General features: G+C 37.4%; 1 protein-coding gene across 1 annotated transcript in view; it reads right to left on the bottom strand.

Annotated features, from left to right (window-relative positions):
- Sesn (Sestrin) overlaps window positions 1-25,277 on the bottom strand; it is a 123,735-nt gene that overhangs the window by 56,519 nt on the left and 41,939 nt on the right. The window contains exons 3-4 of the mRNA XM_090379006.1: window positions 18,771-18,953; window positions 17,171-17,383 (exon numbers count right to left, since the gene is read on the bottom strand). Of these exons, the coding sequence (XP_090235132.1) occupies window positions 17,171-17,383; window positions 18,771-18,953 (396 nt within the window). The remainder of the gene's footprint in view (window positions 1-17,170; window positions 17,384-18,770; window positions 18,954-25,277) is intronic.

Raw genomic sequence — 25,277 nt, 5'->3', positions numbered from 1 at the left:
TGTGTGCGCGCGCGTGTGTGTGTGTTCAAAACGCATCTCTATCTACATGTCCCTGGATTGCACTCTTGATCACATGTCCCTGGATTGCACTCTTAAGTTTTCCTTACAACTGAAGTCAGACTAACCAGTCTGTAGTTAGACTTCTCCTTAGAACCATCTTTATGTATTGAAGATAGGTTGGAACTTCTGCAATACAAGGGAATCACTAGTTCAATAATATGCTCATTATTAATCTAAACAGTTCATTACACTCTGGGTGCCTCAATCAAATTAATAGGTATAAGCAAACTCAGGAGCCTTACTTGCCTAGAAGTAAGCATTTTCTAATAAACAGTCATCTGTAATTTCGAAATGACTAATTTTCATACAGTGCATGAATGGTCTTTCCTCACTAAAGAGTGATGTGCAGTACCTATTCAATTCATCAACAACATCAGCTGGGTTATCTAAGACTTCACCCACGTGCAATACACAAGGATACAATCTGATTTCTTTTTTGCTTCTTTGTATTCACATGAATGAAAAACTCCTTGTCCCCATTCTTTGCTCTCTTAGCCAGTGCTTTCTCATACTCAACCTCCCTAACCTTATCTGTGTGCTACTATTACAGACCCATTTGTAGCTGCAGTAGGCTTCAGTACATTTCTTCACTCTGTATAACTTTCCTATGACATCTTTATGTGCTCTATTAGAATGGCCGGCTACATATTCATCTCTCTCTCAGCATCATCCTTGTGCTATTTTTCCTTTATGATATATGTATTCGTGGCTTCTGTAATTATTGCTTTAAAGGTATTCCTTGATTCTGATGTATTCATCCACAATCCATCCAATTAATAGATTCCATGCAGCACCTTAAACTGTCATAGTTCCCTTTTATGAAATAAAAACTCATGCCTTTACCTTTAACAACTGTAATAGCTTTCTTCTTCCAACTGTGTGATCACTACCTGCCAATAGTTTCTGTACTTTAAGCTCTGTGATGTCATTTAATTCATAAGTAATGGCAAGGTCAAGAATATTCTCACTCCTACTATTTTCTCTAACATGCTGGCACAAATAATAATCATCTAGTTTATTTAAAAATTGTTTCTCATGATGAGTTTCCCTCCTACTTATTCCAATCAATTAGGTGGCAGATTAAAGTCACCCATTCCATCTACATGTAGACTCTCTTCATAATCTTCACAATCATCTGGTCTGTAGATTACTGTCGTAGTCCCCACTCTCATTATACTTTTGCTAGTGGAGATGGGGGAAACCCCTGGTGCTGTCAGACAACTAACACACTATATTTTTGCTTTCATCTATTTCACACCATACAGATTCTAGGCTGGCAGCCGTAACTTCTGAAACAGCAAAAAAACTCTTTTTGTACTAAGACTGCTTTTGATAAGATGCATGACCCCACTACCCCTTCTGTCTTCCCTATCTTTCCTAAATATATTACAAATACCATAGTGTAACTCATCACCCCCCCCCCACAATTTCTGGGTGACACTATTTCTGTTAGCCCTATTAAGTGGGCATTAGTTTTCCTACCCTGGAGTTCAAATTCACCATTTTATTGAAAATGCACCTGACATTACTGTAGGCACAGTTAAGACTAAGTATTCTTATACAGTTTACTACCCTGACAAATCCTTTGATATTATTTAGGCTTTTTTAAACCCAGCTTTATCTTCCCACTCATTTGAAATGTTTCTCATCTCAGAACATCTTGCCAACTTCAGCTGTTGTGGCAACAAAGGGTCTGTATTACCCTTCTCACCTCTAACTAGCAGATTCCCTGAGACCTTAAAGAACCCATAATGATACTGGCAAAAATCATTGAACCACCTTTTTTTAAATGAATACCATCTCTACAAAATAGATTCCTTCTACCTAAAAGTGTGGGCCACGCTGATAAAGGCTTCCACCCTAGAGTCTTTCTGCCTCCCTCAAGTGTTGAGTTAATCCACAAGGCTTTCAAGCACTTAATCCAGCCTATCGTGTCTGCACAGAACTGCAGACACACACATTCTGACCTAACTCTCAGTATTTTTTCAGCATGGTCCTATAATTATCCAACATATGGTCACCGTGTTTGTTTAATGTCTTTAATTCTCTCCCCCATGAAAAATGCTCTCTATACCCCCCCTTAAAATCTGACCACTGGAATATCTAAACACTGCTCTGTGCTTTTAATTACATCTTCAAATCTCCTTACTCTTAATATCATTAGTACTAATATAAATAAAAATATCACCTTTGTGACCTTAAGATGACAGCTGCTCTACAAGGTCATCAGCTTTAGCCCCTGGCAGACATACCCTGCTCCTATTCCACCTGTCCTTTTTTGCACAAAATTTTTCCCCATTTTCCTGGAAATCAACATCAGCTATAGCTACTTTCTGTGGGATCAAGAATCTCTGCTGCAGAGGATGTCATTGGTCATTGTGTTGTGCTGTCAGATGCTAAAGAATGAACTTGAGAATTGGTGGGCAACTGAGCTCTTGATGGGTCCCTCTCTTTTAATCCTTTGAGGGCATCAAGCACTCATGTAATCCCATCAGAATGCTGAATTTGCAGTTCTCCTCATGCTCTTTGCAACAAATACACACACATATGCATCTCCATATGTCTGTATTGTGTCCTGCTAAAGGTAACTACACTTGAGAGGGCACAAGTAACACAATTCTGAGTCACAGCAGAATTGCCCTTGGACATTCTCCTCAGAACCACCAAAGCATTCCCACTACCTTGAGCCCTTTGCTTTGAGTTACTCTAGTTTGAGGCATGAATTTAATTTAATTGAATTCAATTCAATTAAATTTAATTACAACTCATGAAACAAAGGGATTGAATAGAATAACACTACACTAATCCCACTTATTTGACAGCAGTATAAATGTTACATCATAAGGTTATAAAAACATATTGCTATAAATTTATAGTTCATAGGCCTAACAAAAACACTTCTGATACTGATTACAATGCAACAAAACTCAAAGTAGTGCCTATATAAATGCTATAACAATGTTGGCAGAATTCAAACATTCTTATATCTACACAATGGTTGTAGAAGTCAACTTTAGTATTTTAAGCAACTTCAAAGGCCAAGTAATGAACAAATTCACCAATTTAATCAGAGACACAAATAATAACCACACTATTAAATTTAAATTGAAAGTTACAAAAAACAATCTTTAAGCAATAAAGAAAATTTCACTTAGCAGCTCTCAAAAAAGAAACATTCACTCCAGCATAGCCCCAACAGCCAGAGTTTGTCAGAATTAAAATATCGCATAATGAATTTAAGAACCAATAGTCTTTGAAATGCTAAGAACATATTGTTGCACTCTTCAAATTAATTTTATCCCTTCTTTTGCATTACGCAAGCTATTTCTGCTTAATATCATCATTTTCAGAAAAGGGGCAACCATATACTGTACAATTTGCTATTATAAACTCAAACACTAATATAAAAAATTATATTAGAAAATGCAAATGCCTTTGCTGAGATATTGAACTAATTGAAAAATATATGGTTTATGAGTGATGAGATCATAGTGGAACAACATGGGTAAGGGCACACCTTCGTTTTTTCTCATTGTGCTTCTGAACACACATAAGATACTCTTGTTACTCCATCTATTTTACAGAAAATTTTCTCACATGGGTAAGAAATAGTTTTATTTCAAACCCATGTGTTAGAAATAAAACTATTAAAACTCCCTCCAGTAATAATTTTTTTTTTTTTTTCCAGACTTAGCTCTTTACCGTGACATTATTTCATAACTTCTGCAAGTAATACATAAATAGTGACACAACCAATTGAAGTCTTGAATCTAAAAACAAACCCACAATATGTATACTCTGCTCATAGGTGTAAGATGGTTTGCCTTTATTTCCTCATGGTGCACAACAATGTGTAAAATTCGTGTGATACAATGTGACCAATGTTTACTGAACCTTCTATTCTCAGCTTCCGACAGACTGAATAATTATAATAAACAAACAAAATGAACTGTCGGAAAAAAAAAGAACAAGTACAAAAATATCCAGAAGCAATTCCACTACTGACAGTTTCCTGCTATGCTCACTAAATGGAGAACATGCCAGTCATTTGTTAATAAAATTATTGACATATGACTGCCACATCATTTGTCAATTCCTACTATTCTGTTGGTAGAGAGAAAGTCAGTTTACACAATGCATTCTGGGAACTACGTAACACTAGTTTATTCATACAGAATGAATCTAATAAACTTGTGAAAGGTGTACATAGCCAATGAAAAAGTTATATGTCTACTTTTTACCAATGGCAAAAGAGGACACATAGGCGTCTCCGTAGTCGGGTTAGCAGGAGCAGCAGTGCGTAGTACACGCTTCTTGATTAGACCGGGGTTTGAGCCTGTGACCACCAAATACAGAGGATGTGAACAGGTCAGGGAATGACCACCGCATATCCCCGGAGCAATATGGCCTTAGTTGCTAATGCTCCTAAAACCAAAAAACAAACAGGACACATAAATTTTATTTCTGTTTGTGTGACCATCATTCAAAAATTTCTGAACAGTATGTTGGACTTTATTTTTTTAATATTGGAGTTGTTTTACACACTTCATTCTTGCTCTCGGAGCTGCCTTTTCCTCCATGTATGTTAAGATATGTTCACCACAAATGTTTGCAGCCCATTTGACAGTAACTGCACACTGAAGTACCTAATTTTTACAAATGGCAAAGTGATTACAATTAAAAGTGATAAATTTTTAAGTATATAAGAGGAAACAACTTTTATTCTTTTAAAAATTTAGCATACATCATTTAAAACATAAAAGCATAGGGAAATGCTGGACATTAGGAACTCTCTCTCTCTCTCTCTCTCTCTCTCTCTCTCTCTCTCTCTCTCTCTCTCTCTCTCTCTCAATATTATATTTAGTAATTAAAACATATACATTTTCATTTTAACAAGATATTATAGAGTACTATCCCTCCCCTTGTTGCCCTTGTATAAAAGTCGGGACCTGTGATTCACTTGAAATTATCAGTTATGTAAGAAAATCACAGCTATTCTCAACTTTTATACAAGGAAAAAAAAAGGTGGAAATAGTATTACCCCCAATAAAATGAATATTTTTGGGAGCACACATTTCCCATATATGCCATTATATAAAATGCCACAAACTTTGATTCACTTACGCAATTACTTCTCAATGAAGTACCAAGTATAATATCGAGCAAGCCCAATACTTGAAATTCTGAATGTAAAGTTAAAAACTAGGCTGTTTCTGTTTAGATAATATATTTGATGGTGTTCATCAGCCAATGTAACTAACTGCCGAGCAGGAATGTTTGAATGGTTGATTGTAAAAACAAAAAGAGGGAGGGGGGGATCCCCAATGACAAGCCAAGCATGTTTTTTCACAAATATACACAGTTCACAGGTGGCCTGCATTAAATTAACACTGTATATAATAATAGCAAATAAGAGTATGCAAACAACAATTGAGTGATGTGTGCAAATAATAGATAAACTAATTGATGCATAGGCATAACAGACTAACATCATAGATTTAGTTGACTGATTGATGTAATGATTAAGTTCAATTAGCACTTAACAGAAAGCAGTTTGCCAAAAGAGTTCAGTAATTTACGGATAGTTTTTTGTAGTCTTTCCTTTGCCAAAAAAGAACAAAGATTAATTCAAAAAAGAAATCAAACAGTTTCAAAAGAAATCATAAAAATAAAAATTGAAAGTTATTGTTGAGATACAGGTGCACACCCACATACATCAAGAATCTGAGCATTTCTTGTGGGCCCTAAAAGCACATAATATAAACCAAAGTTATATGACAGATCATGATCCATTTTGTCCGAAACCAGAATCATCACATACAATCAAGTCTTGTTGCAGGTACAAAACTCGCTTTGGACACCATTGCCTAACATGCCTAAACTGAAATGCCAGTGCATTTCAGTTTAGTCATGTTAGGCAATGGTGGCACAAAAATGACATCCATTAGGTTGACCCATAAGAGGAGTTAGATCTGAAATGGATTATTCATTGCTGAATTAATAGGTTATTGAGATATCCTTACATGCTCATACAAAAATAATATGATACACTAGCTTACTGGAAGACAAAATTGGCATAATCTTCATGAAGCTGAAGCACAAGCTAGTTTTTCAATTTGTCTGAGTAAATGCACAATTTTATTTTTGGGTAGTCACACTTCATGCTCAATGAGATGAGGATTTCCAGTGCCCCACACCAGAATGTGGACGTTGACTTTGCTGTGCAAGTGGTTTCATCACTGAAAATAAGCCATGTAGTCATGTCATTTTCTTCTACTTGCTATAGAAATTGAAATACCCCTGACACTGCAACTTTCAAAATGTTATTTCTGTAGAGTAAAAAAGCTAAAAGAACACCCATATGGGCTGCACGGTTTAATCAGTGATGGTGGGGACAGCTCATTCCCTTGCTAATGCAAATTGCAAATTAAATTATATTGTGGCAAGTTTTTTTTTAGCAAGTACAAAAACATGTGCACACTAGTAACCAAATAAATCTTTGCAAACTTGGTGACCAAATGATTTTTCCAATGACAAAGCTATTCTGACAATATTTTACCCCTGGCAGATGTGATGGAAATTATTTCAGTGTGAATTAAAAAAAAAAAAAAAATTAAAAAATCCAAAATTATCTATAATTTAATTACACACATGCCTAGCATTTTGTAAAAAAACAGTTTCAGATGTTTATGAAATTTTTACAAAAATTTAGTTTAGTATTTTGCAATAGCCAAACAGAATTTTGCAATGGTGCAAGGAAGCCTATGGCTTATGCTGCAACAGCCAAAAAAGAATAATAATAATAATAATAATAATAATAATAATAAAATAAAAAAATTAAATAAAATAATAAGAATAAAATAAAATAAAATAAAAAATTAAATTAAATAATAAGAATAAAATAAAATAATAAAAAATTAAATTAAATAATAAGAATAAAAAATAAAATAATATGATAAGAAGAAATTTAAATTAATAACAGAAAAGGAAATAGCCAGCCTATGCATTTTGCTCCTCCTGTAGGTCCAGCTTACCTTTGAATTTCCCCAAACTTATCAGCCTCAACCACCCATGTAGGTAACTTATTCCAGTAATTTATAACTCACTGGCTAAAAAAAAAAAAACTTCCTGCAATCCAGTGTAAACATGTCCCCCGTAACTTGAAATTATGACCCCTTGTTTTAGAATTATTTATAATCATGAAAATTTCATCCTCATTCATTTTGCTTATGCCTCTCAGAGGCCTTAAACACCACAATCAAGTCTCCTCTAAGGTGCTTAGTTTCCAAGCTCTGCAACCCACATATTCTAAATCTTTCCTCATATGGATGCCTTTTTGCCAATCTCACCAGGCAAGTTACCTGTCTTTGGACACTTACAAGAAGCACAATGTCTTTCTTTAGGTGTGGTCTCCATAATTGAACACTGTATTCCAAGTGTGGTCTAACAATAGCCTTATATAATGGGATGACATTCTTAGCTCTACTAGCAATTGTTCAATAAATCATCATTAGGACTATGAGCCTTCCTTACAACCAGTCTACAATTCTCAAAAACTTCATGTCGGACCATATTGTAATACCAAAGTCCCTTTCCTCCACTACCGGCTTTAGTTCAGCTATGCCAAGTGTATAAGCTATTTTGGGGTTAATGCACCCCAGGTGTAACACCTTACACTTTGCTGGATTAAAGAACAGCTGCCATTTTTCCGACCATCCCTGAAGCCTAAGTCATTCTGAAGAAGCTCTGCTTGGCAGTGATCATTAATTACTCCAATCTTTACATCATCTGCATATTTAGATGTCACTCCCTCTATCCCTTCATCAATGTCTTTTATGAAAATCAAAAACAACAGAGGTCCTATACTGATCCTTGGGGAACCCCCACTTCTTACATCAACCCAATTTGAGGAATTTATCACAGCCCTCTGCCTCCTCCTGCCCTAAAGCCATTCAGCTATCCATTAAGGATTATCCCAATTATTTTAATCTGTTCTGAGTGGTTACTTTATAAGCTGGAACAGCTTATAAAGTAACCGCTCATGTGGGACCGAGTTAAATGCTTCGCTGAAATCCAAATAAACAACGTCAAAATTATTCCCTAAATCCAGCTCTTGAGCGACCCTATCAAAACAGCTAACCAGATTGGTTAAACATGATTTTCTCTTTACAAAACCATGCTGAGTATCCTTCAGAATTCCATTTCTATCTAAATGATTCCACCCTTAATCATTGAATTCCACCCTTAATCATTGATGCCATGATTTTCCCTACTACTGAAGTTAGACTGACCAGCCAGTAATTTCCTACTTCACTCTTAGAACTCCTTATGTACTGGAGATACATTGGCCCTTTTCCAATCCAACAGAATCACTCCCAAATCCAGTGATGCTCTCATAATTTGCTTCAATGGTTCAATGCACTCGCTTGCTCCCTCCCTTAAGATTATAGGGTATATGCCATCAACCCAGAGTCTGACTGGCCTGCAGGCTAGAGAGTTTTTTCATTAAATAAACATGTGAAATTTCAACATTACTAATTACATTTTTTTCAACTTCACTCCCATAATTTCTCACTGACGTAAAGGGTTTTTCTTCTGTAAAAATCAATGCAAAGTAACTGTTGAGTTCATCTGCAACTTCAGCTGGTTATTTAATACTATCCCACGTCATTTACATAAGGGTCTGATCTGGTTTGTCCTTCTCTTCTTTACATTTATATATGTGAAGAATTCCTTATCCCCCCCCCCTCTTTGCTCTCTTTTGCTGGCGATTTCTCATAATCTGTCTTTGCCAGCCTAACCTTTTCTGTGACACTATTAGAGATCAATTTGTAGCTGTAATAGGCTTCAGTACTTTTTACTGTTATGTAACAGTACTTGGGATGCACTTGGGCATCGCGTGACACAGAGACAACCCCCAAGGCAGAATGCGCTGGTCCCGAAGGAACTAGTAGTTGTTGGTGACTCTATTGTCAGGGAAACGGGGAACATGCTTTGTAAAAAAGATAGGTGGAACAGGACCAGGGTATGTCTGCCAGGGGCAAAGGTTGATGACGTTGTAGAGCGAATATCATCTTTTAAGGGCACAAAAGGTGATATAGTTGTACACGTTGGCACTAATAATATTAAGAGTAGGAGACCAGCAGAATTACTTAACAAGTACAGGTCACTGTTGAACAAAAGCCGAGAATTAGGGTTGAATTTGAAAGTGTCTGCAATTCTGCCCAGACACGATAGGAGGGAGTATATGATGAGAGCCCTGTCGATCAATTCGGCCCTGGAAAGACTGTGCAAGGCTCAAGGGGTAGAATTTTTTTCAGCCTGGACTGTACTTGTTAACAGGAGAGATTGCTTCTACAGGGATGGGATACACTTAAATAGAAAGGGTGCAAGAATATTTGCTGATGCTATCGAGGCAGTGTTAGGTGGGTCGGAAAACTGCTAGCTTGTGGGGAGACAAAGACCAATAGATTGACAGTAGCCACTGGCAGAGGTGAAAGAGATTCTTGCACTGCTTCTATTAGAATGAGCAGAAGCCTGAAAAACAAGATGCATGGTATTTCAGAGACTGCTGGGAGCCATTGCGGCACAAGTAAACACATGGGTTGTGTTAGGGTAGCTAAGAATAGAAACAGGTGCAGGTATACTTGCGTGTACACCAATGCTAGGAGTTTAGTAAATAAATTTGATGAATTTGAGGTATTGCTCAAAACATCGAAGGCAGATATTGTTGGGATATCAGAGACGTGGTGTCACACAGATATAAGGGATGCGGAACTGCAATTTGGGGAGTACAACGTCTACAGAAAGGATAGACAGGATAGGAAGGGGGGAGGTGTTATGCTATTAGTTAAGAAACACATAAAAACCAAGGAAGTGAAGCCAGTCGACATCGCTGGACAGTGCAGTGTGGAGTCAGTTTGGTGTGACATAAACATTGGGAGATCAAAATTGAGAGTAGGAGTGTGCTATAGGCCTAATGACTCTGATGAGTATAATAAGGAACTGTACAGGGAAATAGAGTGGGCCAGTAAATCAGAGTGTCTTATAATGGGAGATTTTAATTTCCCAGATATTGACTGGATTTTGGGGGCTGGTTACTCACACACTAGCAGGGCTTTTGTGGATTTATTGGATGATTGTTTTCTACATCAGCATGTTCGGGAGGCAACTAGAGGGAGTAATACTCTTGATTTGATTATCAGCAGTGATTCTTCATGCATTAAGAATCTGCAGATAAATGAACCACTAGGTGGCAGTGATCACAGTGTGCTGAAGTGGGATTTACTGAAAGAGGTAACTACCATTAGGGGTAAAGGGAAGGGTTATTGCTTCCGTAAAGGCGACTACGATGGACTGAGACAGTATTTAAATTCTATACAGTGGGACCAACTGATGATGTTACCAACAGCAAATTCAAAATGGGAAGCATTCAAAGAACTTATCTTGGAAGCTACTAGGCTTTACATACCAACTAAGAAATATTGTTCAAGGTTTAGGCCAAAATGGATGTCAGATGAACTAATGAGGCATATGGCAGAGAAGAAAAATGGATGGGATACATACAAATTAACACATGACACAGAAGCCTATGATAGATACAAGTTGATCTGTAACCAAGTTACAAAGGAGGTTAGGCAGGCAAAGGCAGATTACGAGAAATCCTTGGCAAGGGATGCAAAGAAAAACAGCAAAGAGTTCTTTACTTATGTAAACTCTAGAAGGAAGGGGATGAATCAGATTGGTCCACTTGATATTGATGGGTCAAGTGTTGATGATCCTGCTCAGGTAGCTAACAAACTAAATGAATATTTTGCATCGACATTCACACATGAGGAGTTATTCAGCGAGGGGAATGCCAGAGGTGTATTCAACTCTAGCAGTAAGCTACAGAATCTTGAAATAACTGGGAGTAAAGTGGAGGAGAAACTGTTGAAGATAAACACAAGAAAGGCACCCGGGGTGGATGGGATCTATCCAGTTATATTAAAGGAGGCAGCAAAGGAAGTAAACAAACCCTTAGCCATAATTATGAGAGCTTCCTTGGACTCAGGGAAGGTACCCATAGACTGGAAATGTGCAAATGTGACCCCAATTCACAAAGGAGGATCAAAGGCTGACACAAGTAATTATAGACCTGTGAGCTTAACTTCTGTTCCAGGAAAATTAATGGAGGCACTGGTTAAAGAAGCACTGCAGGATCATTTAGACAAGACTTCAGTTATAGCTCAGACACAGCATGGTTTTGTTAAGGGGAAGTCTTGCCTGACCAACTTGATTGGATACTATGATGCAGTCACAAAAGAACTGGATGCAGGGAATAACTTTGATCTTATATACTTGGATCTTAGAAAGGCTTTTGATACTGTTGCACATGGAAGACTGCTACACAAATTGGAGCAGTGTGACATTGGAGGCAAATTGCTGCTATGGATAAAGGGGTGGTTGAGGGGGAGAAGACAGAGAGTGGTAATCAATGGACACTGCTCATCGTGGACTAATGTTATTAGTGGAGTCCCTCAGGGCTCAGTGTTGGGTCCATTATTGTTTTCTGTATTTATAAATGATATTGATGATGGTATATCGGGCTTAATGTCCAAGTTTGCAGACGATACAAAGGTTGGCAGGGTTGACACTATGCTGCTGCAACAGGATCTGGAAAGGTTGAGCAGATGGGCTGAGAGGAGGCAAATGAAGTTTAACATTGACAAATGTAAAGTACTACATATGGAAAACAGTAACTCCAGAGCAACATATCAACTCTGTGGTACAACACTGACAGTGGTAGAGAATGAAAGGGACTTGGGGGTGGTTGTGCAGGCAGATATGAAGTTCTCTGAGCAGTGCAGACGGGCTGCAAGAGTAGCTCATGGAGTATTGTCAATGATATACAGGAATTTTTCCAGCAGGGATAAGGAGGTGATTATTCCATTGTATAAGGCGATGGTCAGGCCACACCTAGAGTACTGTATACATGTCTGGAGGCCTCATTTCAAGAAGGATGTAGAGATGCTGGAACGAGTACAGAGAAGGGCAACAAGATTAGTGAATGGAACAAAGGGGGTGCTCTTACGAAGAAAGGCTTAAGTTTTGCAAATTACAGTGTCTGGAGACTAGGCACCAGCGAGGTGATCTGATAGAGGTGTATAAAGCCTTGAATGGTTTAAGCATGCTCAATGCTGATGGGATTCTTCCTCTAGCTCAGAAAAATCACCTGAGAGGGCATAAATTCAAATTGAGGAAAGACAGATGTAGGATAGACGTGCGGAAATTTGCCTTTAGCCAGCGGGTGGTTGGTTGGTGGAACAGACTTCCATCCCTTGTGGTGGAGGTTGATAGCCTAAATAAGTTTAAGGCTCAGCTGGACAGGTATTTTGAACGAACAGAGGGGTGAAGTGGAAGTGGTTTTTTTTTTTTTTTTTTGGCTGATGCTGCATAAGCTTGCTTTCTTGCATCAAATGCCTCTACTAATGCTAATGCTAATCTTATATCTTGAGAGTTAGTAACTTTTCCATGCTGTCTTTTTCTGCTCAAATAATCTGGCAACTTCATTATTCAACCAACTTGGAATCCTCCTTGTGGAATATTTTTTAATGGTATATAAGCATTCAAGGCTTCTGTGATTAATGTTTTAAAGCTATACCATAATTCAATTGTATTTGCTCTCTGTGAGATATTTACCCAATTAATAGAGGCCATGTAGCATCTTAAGCTGTCGTAATTTCCTTTCCTGAATTTATAATCCATTCCTTTGCCTTAAACTACTGCTACTTCTCTCTTCATCATCCACCATAGAACTCGGTGATCACTTCCTGCTACTGTTTCCTGTACCATCAGACCTATTATGTCATCTGGTTCATGGGTGATGATAAGGTCTAGAGTATTCTTTTCCCTAGTACTTTTCCTGACATGATACAAATAGCAATCATCTAATTGATTAAAAACTTAGTCCCCCATATGGAGTTTCCTTCCCATTTGCTCCAATCAATTAGAGGCACACTAAAATCACTCATAAGACATTCACACTTATTGATGATGAGAGCCTCTACATGCCCATTCCATTTGCATGTAGAGGCTCTCATCATAATCTTCACAATCACCTGGCCTGTAGATTACTCCCACTCTCAATTATACATTTGCTTCCAACTATTTCACACCATACAGACTCTATACTAGCATGCAAAACATCTGAATCTGGGAAAGCTTTAGTTGCATTCAGGCTGCTTTTGATAAGAAGCATGACCCCACCACCCCCTTCTATCTTCCCTATCCTTCCTAAATACATTACACATACTGTACCGAAACTCATCATCCCCTACCTCTGGGTGGCACTACGTTTCCATAAGACCTATTATGTCAGTATTAATCATTCTAACCAGCAGTTTGAATTCATTTTATTGATAACACGTCTGACGTTACTGTAGAAACAATTAAGACTTAGTGTTCTTGTATAGTTAACTATCCTAACACACCCCTTAAAGTTATTTAAGCTCACTTCACTGGCATTAGCAGCCCACTCATTTGAAACGTTGCTGTCCTCAGAACACCTTGCCAATATGGTCTGTTATGTTAACAAACAAGAACTCTTGAGGTATGTGCAAGTGTTAATTTGACCAATATTATCAGATAAATGCATATCTACATTACCCTTTTCCCTCCAAACTAGCGGTTCCCCCGAACCTTTAAGGTATCCTCAATAAAACTAGCAAAAACTCTTGCACCACCTTTGTTTAAATGTATCCTTGTCTACAAAACAGATTCCTTGTACCTACAAGTGTGGGCCAAGCTGATAGAATTCCCCCCAAAAGCCTTGCTGAGTCGTTCAAGTCTTGCATTAATCCACAAGACTTTCACAGCATGTAATCCCTCCTATTGTGCCTGGGCAGAATTGCAGACATGTAGACATTGTGACCTAACTCGCGGCACTACTTCAGCATGGTCCTGTATTCTGTCTAACAAATCATCAGATAGTGTATGCTTAATGTCATTAGTCTCCACACGAATAATAATATTCTCTTTACTTCCTTAAAATCAGACAGTTTGTTGGTGACATCATTAATAGTTCTAGTCCACCTATCCTTATTACAAAAAATATTTCCCGTTTTCCTGATGGAGTCTCCTAATAAAACTAAGTCCTTTTGAAGAGTAATTTGCATCTGGTTATTCTGTTCTGGGGGCCCGAATCGGGAGTGCATCACTTGGCAGGTTGCTAGAGTCTTGAGTCCCTGATGAGTTCCCAGTGATATTATTCTTAAGGACAAGCACCCATTTTTTCAGTGACTCATATTGTTCTAGCAATGAACAATAATTTTAACTTAAGATCAGTGCACTCCTTACAATGGCGGCAAAGAAAAGAATCTCCAAGTAAGCTAGGATTATCCACTCGGTTGACCTTCGAATACATGCCACAGGTTCTGGAAAAGATAAAATCATGACTCACCTGGAAATTGCCACTGGCTATTTCCATACAAGTCGTGGTACCCTCTGACGAAGTGTTCAAGGCAGATCTTGTACAACCAATTTAAAATTTACTATTTATTAATAAAAGAAACTTTCAAAAAATTATATTTATAATATTAAAAAAAACTATTACATGAAAAAAACTTATCAAAATAAACTTTACAATATACTAAATAACCTCTGAAATCCTGCTCTACTTCACTAAACCTGCTCTAATCCCCTCATCTATACTTCTACATTGTCACTATGCAGAGCTCCAATAGGCATGTCTGCTTGCCACGAATGCCAACAGTATAACGCTTTATTTTACTTACAAGTAAAAAATCATACTTGATCTTATATATGACTCCTGGGCGTGAGGCTATCTAGTTGAGTTGATAGTTTTGTGAATGAGCGAAATCAGGTCATTTTTGGATAATTTTTTTTTAGCTTAATTCATATAATTTGTAATTCAGGAACAGCTTTAAGCACCATAACCAGTGGGTTTTCTTATTTTAATACTTATGCAAATACAGTCGATTCCGGTTATTTGGGACACGTTGGGACTAGTGCATTTTGGCCCGATTAAGCAGCTACCCCAATTATGCAAAGTTTTACGTAAATAGTTAAAAATACAGCTTTACGATTGATTTTCTGTACGATCAAATCACATTATGATGGACTCACCATAGTAAAGTACAGTTCACTATACGATATGTACGAAGCGCCAATCATTGTGATCACGTTTGTGAATTAAAGTTTAATTCTATTAAACAGCAATTCTAATTAGCGAAAATAAGAGGAATATTATCCACAGGCTATAAAAGTAAAGATATACTGTATTAAGTACAAATTTACTTTATTACCAATTAAAAAATTAAATGATACGTGAAAATCAGAAGAATATTTTCCACAGGTTAGCAAAATTATTTATTTATGCTTATGTGCATAGCATAATTAGCATATACTGTAATATGTACATACTAACTAGTTGACATTTCTGTTCACTGACATTTGTGGGTGGGGGTTAAAATTTAAAACAGTAAAAAAGATAAGCACATGCACAAAGAACACGATACACACAAATCGCAAGTAACACTATACATGGAAGTGAGAATGGAGTAACAAGTTACAAAGCTTAAAAAACAGGAATAAAGAGCAGATTCAGAAAATAATTTTTTTTATGATTGAAGCACTAACAGAAAAGCCAAATAAACAAGGGACTGCAAACTGTTTTATGGTTGTGACCTCCAGAAATCCGACCGAACCATGGTATAGTCAGAGACGATCATAGGGTAATATCGAGCGCTGCAGTCTTCTGCCCTGATTAAACTGCATGTTTTCCCAATTAAGCAAAGTAAAACCATGGCTATTTTCTCAATTAGGTTCTGTTCTTTAAGATTTGTCCCAAATAACCTGTATCCATTGTATTTAAAAAGCTACAGCTTAATATACAGGGTGTCTCAAAAATACATGGCATAACTTCAGGAATGAGTTTCTCATATGTAGACAAAAATATTTTATATCAACATAGTTCCGGAAATGCTTGGCTTCCAAGTTTTGAAGGTTGGTCTATGACACTTAACTGTTCACATCACCTTATAGTAATTGTTCAATATCCACCTTCTACCTGAATACAGGCCTCACATTGACGTCTCATGAACTCACGAAGACTATGCCAAATTCCTGGCATGCACCAATGACTTTAAAGAACCATACAAGAAGAAATCTAGTGGGTTTAAATCAGTGAGCGTGGAGGCCAGGAAGTTGGTCTACCCCTGTACTTCAGGAGTCTTAGATCTTGGTCATCCTCTGTCGGCAGCACAAGGTGTAAAGGTCCCATGTTCACAAAGGCGGCGATGGATACCTTCAAACGTTTTCCTGTCTGGACATCTTTGTTCTGGGAACCTTTCGTGGTACAAACGACAAGTCTCCAGAGCATTACCGTCTGCCAAACTGTACATAAAGTGCATATCCGCTTGCTCCCGATTTGAGTACATGGTCAGAATGGAAAACCACCAGATTCTGTCAGTACCTTGTGATGAAGGAAATCACCTGTGGGAGATAAGACATTCTGGTTAATAACTCGGGAACCAAGTATTTCCGGAACTATGTTTTGTAAAATATTTTTATTGTCTACATGCTGTGTATTTTTGAGACACCCTGTATATACAGCCATTGCTACCACTAATTTTGGAACAAACTTGACAAGTAATAAAAAAACTCCCTTGTAAAATTTTATTTAGCACACTAAAAGTATCCTAGATAAATCATAAATCATAGTTAGGCACAGGTAAAAACTTTACTAATATAGTGCTCATTGTGTATTATATCTGTACAAGTGTGTGTGTTCACAGGCTGTAAAGCATAGAATAACTCATATCCTAAACCTCCATCTGAGAATAAACACCACACTGAAGCACTTACAATAAGTGAATGTGCCATAAAAATCACTCATAGGTACCTTGATGAAAAAGCATACTTCAAATAGAAATTTCTTAGACACTAACACATTCACTTAATGGGGGGGAAAAAAAAAAAATTCCACAATTACCGACATTATACAAATGTCAAAATGTATTCATCTAGCTAACAAAGGCATTAGAGATAAATAATGCCTAATGCCTCTACAAATACTTGTTTCAATATTAATACAAAATCAATTACTCACAATTTCAGCAGCATCACAGTTATCTCTTTCACAGACACCATTCACTACTTCTTGACATTGTGCATGAAATGTGAAGTCTTCTTGAAGATCAATATCATCTGTCTTCATACCAGCCCCAAACACAAAGCTTGAAATACAATGAAAATGGGCAAGGAGTACAATAGCATGAACAACTTCTGATAATGTCCAGTTGTCTCTGCCTTTAGTCAATCTCTAAAAAAAAAATGAAAATAAAATAAATAAACCTTTTCAATTTTACCCCATCACTGGTCATGCGAAAAACTGAAATACTTCTGTGCATGCAAAAATTTGAAAAAAAAGAGCAAAAAAAAGAAGAGCAAAAAAATTAAAATTGTTCATTTTTTTGATGCCATCTTTATTTTAAATCTTCCTTGAAAAGAACAGTGAAAAATCAATGTTCTACGTTAAAAACAAATTTTTAGTTTGTTTTTAATGTAGAACATTGTGTCGTAGAAAAATCAATGTATCATGTGATAGTGCCAATGCATACAGCAACTGGCAACTTTTAGAAACTGAAAATTAGAAAACATTTTAAAAGATCTAGCTTTAGCCAGAATACTCTAGAACTGTGTTCTGTCTCTAACCAAACAGCAATCCCAGACTTCCCTTCCAAATTAATAACTAAGTAATGTATGATGCCACAAAATGCAAATAAAATCTTTTAAAGATCTCTGCTCAGTTCTTACCCCCCCCCCCTTACACTCCACAGTAGTGCAGTCAAATTACTCAACAAATACAAAGTAACAATTTTTGACAACATTCTTTAAAAAAAAAAAACTATATATTTAAAGTAACATTTTTAACAAGTACAATAAAAAATGCATTGAAATTAAGATATTACAAGTTACCTTTATTTAAAAGATCAAAAAGTAATATTAGCATCGACAAAGTTATGCAACAAAGCTTATACAGCAACAGCCAAAAAAATAACAAAATGATAATGAAAGAGGTTTTCTGTATTTCTTTTCATATTAATATTGAAGTACCAATTTGATAACTGTGAATAGTAACATATTTGTACTGCAAATGGGACATACGGATAGCTTAATATAGTAATAATTTAACTTGACATGTTACCTACCAAGCTAGTTTAAGAAAAAATTACCCTTGGGCCAAAAAATATTTAGCAAATAATTTGATTAGTAACTCTAAAATAAATATTTTTATGTCATCAAAGCATGCCCCAGAAATAGCTGAACACTCCACCAGTAAAGGAAGATGAAAAGACTGATTTTCATGTTTTGGTCAAAACCACAATTCTATAATTTTGTAATTGTAAAATTCTTATAATAAATAATTAGCAGTTACTCGCTTATTTTTTCTTATAGCACCATGCAAATTTCATCAGATGTAACACCAGGGACAATGCTTTTCAAAAATAATGTAAATTCCCATCAATCGTCAGTGCTACACAGCTGATACTACTCTGACTGAAACATAGGATGTCAGCCATATATGTCCAACGTGGTGTCTAAAAAACCTAATGGTGTCAGACATATATGGCTGATGTGGTAGTCAACATGTTAATTTATGGGATAAGCAAATATCTTAATACAGAACAAACTATTTGAATAGTTACCTCAATATGCGATTTCCTAATCAACCAAGGCCGGTGAGCTAATATTTTATTTACTTCATTCAAATCTCTCAGCTTTTGTGGAATATAATCTAATCCTTGAAGCCATTTTTCATTTCCACCCTGAATTAGAAATTCCTGCTTTTGCATGTTCAGAAGATAGGTGCACTGATGTCTAGCAACAGCCTTCAAAACAAGGAGGAAAAAAAGTTTTAATTAGACCTACTAAAATAAAATAAAATGTTTTTATAATAGAGAATTCTACAATTATGACAGGCTAATTTATGTAAATGAATTGCAAGTAAAAATATATTAAAATTAATATACAAATTACTAAAATATGTTTATGAATAGCTACAAAAAGTATACTGCAGATCACAATTTGCACTATAATAACTTTCATAAGTAACTAAGACATTAATATAGATATGCAACTTTCAATTATAGATAATGCTAGAAAACTAAAAGGAATATCACTGATTGCATTTTAATTTCTGGTGCTATAACTTACTGTCACTGGTTTCTTGAAAAATTTTGAAAAAGGACTGGATATGCACAAGGTTTACTAAAGTCTGTTACTATATGAGAATGTAATGATAACAGGAAACACTGAACCTTCTTTTCTCATCTGTTAATAGGTTTCTCTAAGCGTTCTCAGGGTGCAAACACAAAAATAACCTGATTTTTACTATCACATCCTAGCAACTGTGATGTGGTGTGAGAAGTTCTAACAGGCTCACCTGCAAAAACCTTCCAAAATGGAAGTGGATGATTGAAAATGGTTGGTAAAATAAATTTTCATATCCCATTCTTCAACATATCTATAATGAACTCAGTACATAGATGTGAAGCACACTGGATTGAAGAGCTATGTTTGGATTTTCACTGCCATAACATTTAAAAGAAAAAAGCAAATTGCTTTACTAAAACCAGAAGAGAGAACCATGAACAAACTTTCTATGTGAGGATAACATGCCTAGAATTATCAACTTGTTTGGGCTGTTTAGGATTGTTTTTACCAGTAGTTTGCAAATTAGAGGTCCTTTTTCTTGAGTTTATGAATTTGTCTTTTTTTCAAAACTTTTGGATCATGAACTGCATTGAACATGATCAGTGCCACTAACTAGTGATCACTTGTACGTTAAAATTGAACAAATCTGAAAAGTACTTGCTTATCTTTTCAAAAAAATTTTTTGAGTCTGTGGAAATTTTGCAGTTTGAGAGTAGATTCAATTTTTGAATGCAAATACCAAAAAATGAACACAAATATGCAAAAATTAATATATTAACTGATAAAGTAACTTTTTATTAGTTTTTTTTTTTTCTAAGTAATATTTGCTAAATCACAGGCATGTGCGTGCGTGTCTGTATAACCCCTTCCATATCACATTACCAGGCATGAAACACAAAAATGAGACTCATAGATGTCCTTTTCTGATTTCTGAATTCTCTCATTTTGATATAATTATTGTTCTTAATGTTTTATACTAAATTGCTTCTGATTACAAAATTTGCACTGTGCTTCAGAATTATACACTGAATCGACACTAAAATTAAAATCTTTCAAAACAAAAGTGAAAGAACAACATCATTAAAATTTTCCAAAAAACTGCAGATTAAAAGAACACCAACTCAGGTTACATTCCTCAGTTAAAATCCTTTTCATTTTTACTATTTATTAAAATCATTTTTACAAATTGTACACTTGATTTTTTTTATGGCACATGGGCAACTCAAGATTTGATGAACTAAGTTTAAGGATAATAAGATGTGAGATATATAAAAATATAAAATAACAGAATACACATTCAAGAAAATAAAAATAGAATTATATAATTTAAAAAATGTATATTTTGAGTTTGAAATAAGAATTGGAAGTTGGGGGGGAAGAATACAGGTGGACTAATCCACAGCATCATGAACAGCAACTGCAGTTTCAACCAACTATATAATTGGCATAAATTATACAGTATCATCTGAACCATATAGCATGTAACATTCGAGGCTGTACAGTCTCTTGCATTCTTTGTCAAGCACATTCCTCCCCTCAGTTAGAGAATGGCAGAGATTTAATTTTTATTATCCCTACTAACAGTGCCAGTACAGCAAGAGAAAGTTTTCTGAATCAGAATTTCTAATACAAGCAAGAATACAGCTGAAGCCAGAAACTGTTGATGACCTCTTTCTGCACTTATTAAAAATACATAAAATTTATTATATTATGAATATTTCATTTTTATTTTTTGTTATTGTTTTTATGTATTATATAACAATACAAAAAAACAATATGTATTGTATATAATACATTGTTTTTGGCATCGCTAGGCAGAAATGTATTTGGCACCACTGAGATACTTTTATTAAATATCATTATAATAAAAATTTTGAATTTTGGCAACCCCAGAATGAACTCAGCAGGGCATTGGCACCCCTATGCCCTGCTTGACAGGCTTCCCATGTTCTGCCTGGCCCTGTACAATACAATAAAATATCATTGATCGACTTAATTTAAAGCTAACTACTGTATTACTGATGTGTAGAAAATATAATATAATGCAAATTTTCTTAATAGATTTATTTCTTTTTTGTGGGTATAAACAATACAGGTTCAGTTCTGGTGCAGTTCCAGAAACGAACTGCAGTGTAGGTTTAATACAGTGGACCAGTGCAGGAGTGGCATAGTGTTTGGGTGTGTGTGGGGGGGGATGCCTCCAACAGTTTCCCACATCTGCTCTGTTTACTCTGCGTGATGATACAGTACTCTGTAAAAGCCAGAGGTCTGAGTTGTGTGTTGTTTTATGAAGTATAGTAAAAGTGTAAACTGTGTTTAGGGTCTAATGGCACCAGGGGTTTCCCCATCTCCACATAGTCTACATTGTCATGTGTTACAGAACACTGATTCTGAAAGGCCAGAGATTTAAAAGTGTATGGATATTGTTGGATGTAGTGTCGCGTACCATTGTTCATCTGGCCATTTAGCCGCTGGACCCCTAACTGAGGCCCAACGTTGCCCACACTTAGCCCCGTGTACTCTGGCAGGTCCTGCCACCTAATTTCCAGTGACTAGGACCTAAAAAAAAAAACAGGGAGGTGAGCTAGAGGTTGGGTCAGACCAAAGGAGTTTTAAGTTATACAGTGTGGAATTAAGAATTTTGGGTGTAGAGCTAGGATAATTTTGACATGGGATGAACACTAGTTTGTTGTTGTTGTTATTTGGTTTTTAGGAGTATTAGCAACTAAGGCCATATTGCTCCGGGAATATGCGGTGATCATTCCCTGACCTTTCCGCATCCTCCGTATTTGGTGGTGATGGGCTCGAACCCCGGTCTAATCAAGAAGTGTGTGCTACACACTGCTGCTCCTTCCCACCTGGCTACGGAGGCACCTTGAACACTAGTTGGAAAGCTAGAGGGGGGTAGACTGAAGGCTGGGGGGGTGAGAGACAAAAGTATAGGGTAGATGACCCCAAAATCAGTGAGGCAGGCCCATGGCCCACCAAAAGGAAAGAGGAGCGGCAGGGAGGAGACAAGGGGACCGTCCCCCCCTCTGCTGCCGCCAGGAGGACAGGGGAGAAACAGGGCCATGCAAGGGGAGCATGGGTTCAGGATCCTCACGTGGCATTGGCAGCAATGCTGCATGAAGTCATAGTTGGCAGAGTCCAGTCCGAGAATGTCAAATTCGAGTAGTGCAATCCTGGGACAGACAGGTTCCGTCCAGGTGGTGAAGTAATTTCAGTAATGAGCTGCATGAAGATATATTTGGTAGAGTCAATCCGAGAGGGTCAATCCTGGTGCAGAGAAGTCCCGTCCAAACAGTGGAGTCATTTCAGTGGTGAGTCAACTTGATGGGGGCGAAGCCGGAGCGGCAGTCATGGTAGATAGAGGTTATATTGAGGCTGCATTGTAAAGGCACGATTATTGTGCAGGTTGAAAGTCTTCACAGGGATTGCAGTATGCTGAAACAAGTAGTGGTCTTGACACATGGCTGATTAGGCCGTTTCATTGGGTCTGATTCTGAGGTTGTGGTAGGGTTTTCCGCCTCGTGAAGAGGCCCTGAGCAAAGTTAGAAAAGGCTGCATAGGTATGGTGGTCTTCCAGGAGATGTTGCTCCTGGTCTCTCGGGATGAAATGAATTTGTGTGATGAAAGAAGATCTGAGGTCATCAGATAGTAGGCAGTTATGCATCAAATGTCCCAGGTCTCCTGGGCACCACAGGTGCAAAGGGAGCTGTCGGAAAGTCCAAGAAGGTTCAGTTTGCTGCGAAAGGCACCATGCCCTGTTAGGAGGTACGTGGTTAGAAGGACTGGGGAGAACCAGGATGGTGATTTGGGATATAGTGTTGGGTTGTGTTGTTCCTCTGGCTTTTTGCTGCGGAGCTCCCGATGGGTCCCCCACATTGCCTGCCACTAACCTCTAGGAGGTAGCCAGACAGTTTCAAATCTCTGGCAGGTCCTGCCACCTAATTGCCTGAGCTTTCAGTGGCAAGGACCTAAAAAAAAAAAAAAAAAAAAATAGGTCGAGTATAAGAGTAGGATAGTCAAAAGTGGAGGTGGGGATACTTAGAAATATGTGAACGAAACAGAAGGAATTCCCAGTATGCAATAGAGATCACTCCATCAGGCAAAAGTAAAGGAAAGGATCTTAGATGAAAGTAGCTATGCAAGGTTGCATAGCACGAAGTCACTATATGGCACTGAAGTGCTATTCACATGTCACTTTGGTCTGATCAGGGAAACAAATTCAGTGACTAGTCTCATCATATATCCTAGTCCAGTCTGGTAAGTCAAATCACTCTTTGTCCCATGTAGGAGGTCAGGTCCAGTTTGGTCTCAGAGTTGTCCATAGTTAAGTCAGTCTTTGGATGCTCCTGTGGGTTGCATTTTTGGTCCCTGGGGATCAGGGGGGGGGTGTCTGTAATTCCTCATGAGTTGTGTTTATTGCTTCCACTATTTAGTGCCTGGGCAATGGTGAATGAAAACCTTGGATGTTCTTCACTGTTGTGCATTTGGGAATTGTGAAAAAGTTCTGTCGCATAAAGAGATTAGTTGAAAACTTGGAGAAGACCTTGTACTCTTTGCCGTCCAGAAGGTGGTTTTTCGGTGAAAAGTAAACTTCTGTAATTAATATGCAGCACAGATCTTTATACAGTTCACATTCAACCATGAGATGTTCCCATGATTAGTGAATGGAACAAAGGGGTGCTCTTACGAAGAAAGGATTAAGTTTTGCAAATTACAGTGTCTGGAGACTAGGCACCAGCGAAGTGATCTGATAGGTGTATAAAGCCTTGAATGGTTTAAGCATGCTCAATGCTGATGGGATTCTTCCTCTAGCTCAGAAAAATCACCTGAGAGGGCATAAATACAAATTGAGGAAAGACAGATGTAGGATAGACGTGCGGAAATTTGCCTTTAGCCAGCAGGTGGTTGGTTGGTGGAACAGACTTCCGTCCCTTGTGGTGGAGGTTGATAGCCTAAATAAGTTTAAGGCTCAGCTGGACAGGTATTTTGAACGAACAGAGGGGTGAAGTGGAAGTGGGTTTTTTTTTTTTTTTTTTGGCTGATGCTGCATAAGCTTGCTTTCTTGCATCAAATGCCTCTGCTAATGCTAATGATTCAATTTGTCTGCAGCGGCAGAGTGGGTTGTCTGAGATTCCTAGGGCAGTGAGTTTCCCTCTGATAGCCCCATGGCCAGTTATGAGAAACGTGATAAAAAAAAGCTTGGACAGAACCAGCTTGGCACTTTTGGGTAGACTATATTTATCTGTGGCAGGAATTTACAAGTTATTTCACCTTTTGGTGATTGTGATCAACTGGATTGCCATGCCTGCTGCAGGTAGGAGGTGAGCCTTTTCTTCTCTGTGCTTCAGTTATTGAATGGGTCAGTGACATATACCTCATATGTGGTTGACTTCCCTTTGGCAAGTTGGTACAGCATTCTGCAGCAAGTTACCTCCAAATCAAGGGGGAAAACCACAGCATTGACCTGAGGGCATGCGTACTAACCATGCAACAGACACAGATGATGGTTAGTAGAACAGAGCAGAGCATTGTATAGTTTCTAATTTCCGTCTTTTGACATCGGTGGTGGTCTTCTGAAACCATGCTCCTGCAGTGTGTGTCATTGCGGGGATAAAGATAGTCTTATAAAAGAGGGAGAAGCATATTTCTTCAAGCCCCAGTCTATGCATGACCATCGCCACAAGGGCCATATAATTTTTAATCTTGGTTTGGATGTGATTTAGATGCAGCAGGATGGACAGGTTTTTGTCTATAATGACTCCCAGGTATCTAAGTTAAGTGACCAGCTTGATAGTGGTCCCATGGATTTTTATTTGTAGTGGCCTATTGAGGTTGAGATTGCACTTCAGCAGAATCGAGTAAGTCTTATCTGGAGAGATTCAAAGTTGATTTCATGAGGCTCAGTCCTGGAGGGTTCCATGTGCACAATTAGCCAGGACTTTGAGTTTTACCCATGTGTTGGCAGAGAGAATCAGGGAATCAGAACCAGA

This window comes from Mastigoproctus giganteus, chromosome 8 (genome assembly GCF_048544385.1).
Source record: "Mastigoproctus giganteus isolate SK-2022 chromosome 8, ASM4854438v1, whole genome shotgun sequence".
NCBI lineage: Eukaryota > Metazoa > Arthropoda > Arachnida > Uropygi > Thelyphonidae > Mastigoproctus > Mastigoproctus giganteus.
Note: the sequence above shows the minus strand (reverse complement) of the source record. Positions and strands in the feature narration are given on the sequence as shown.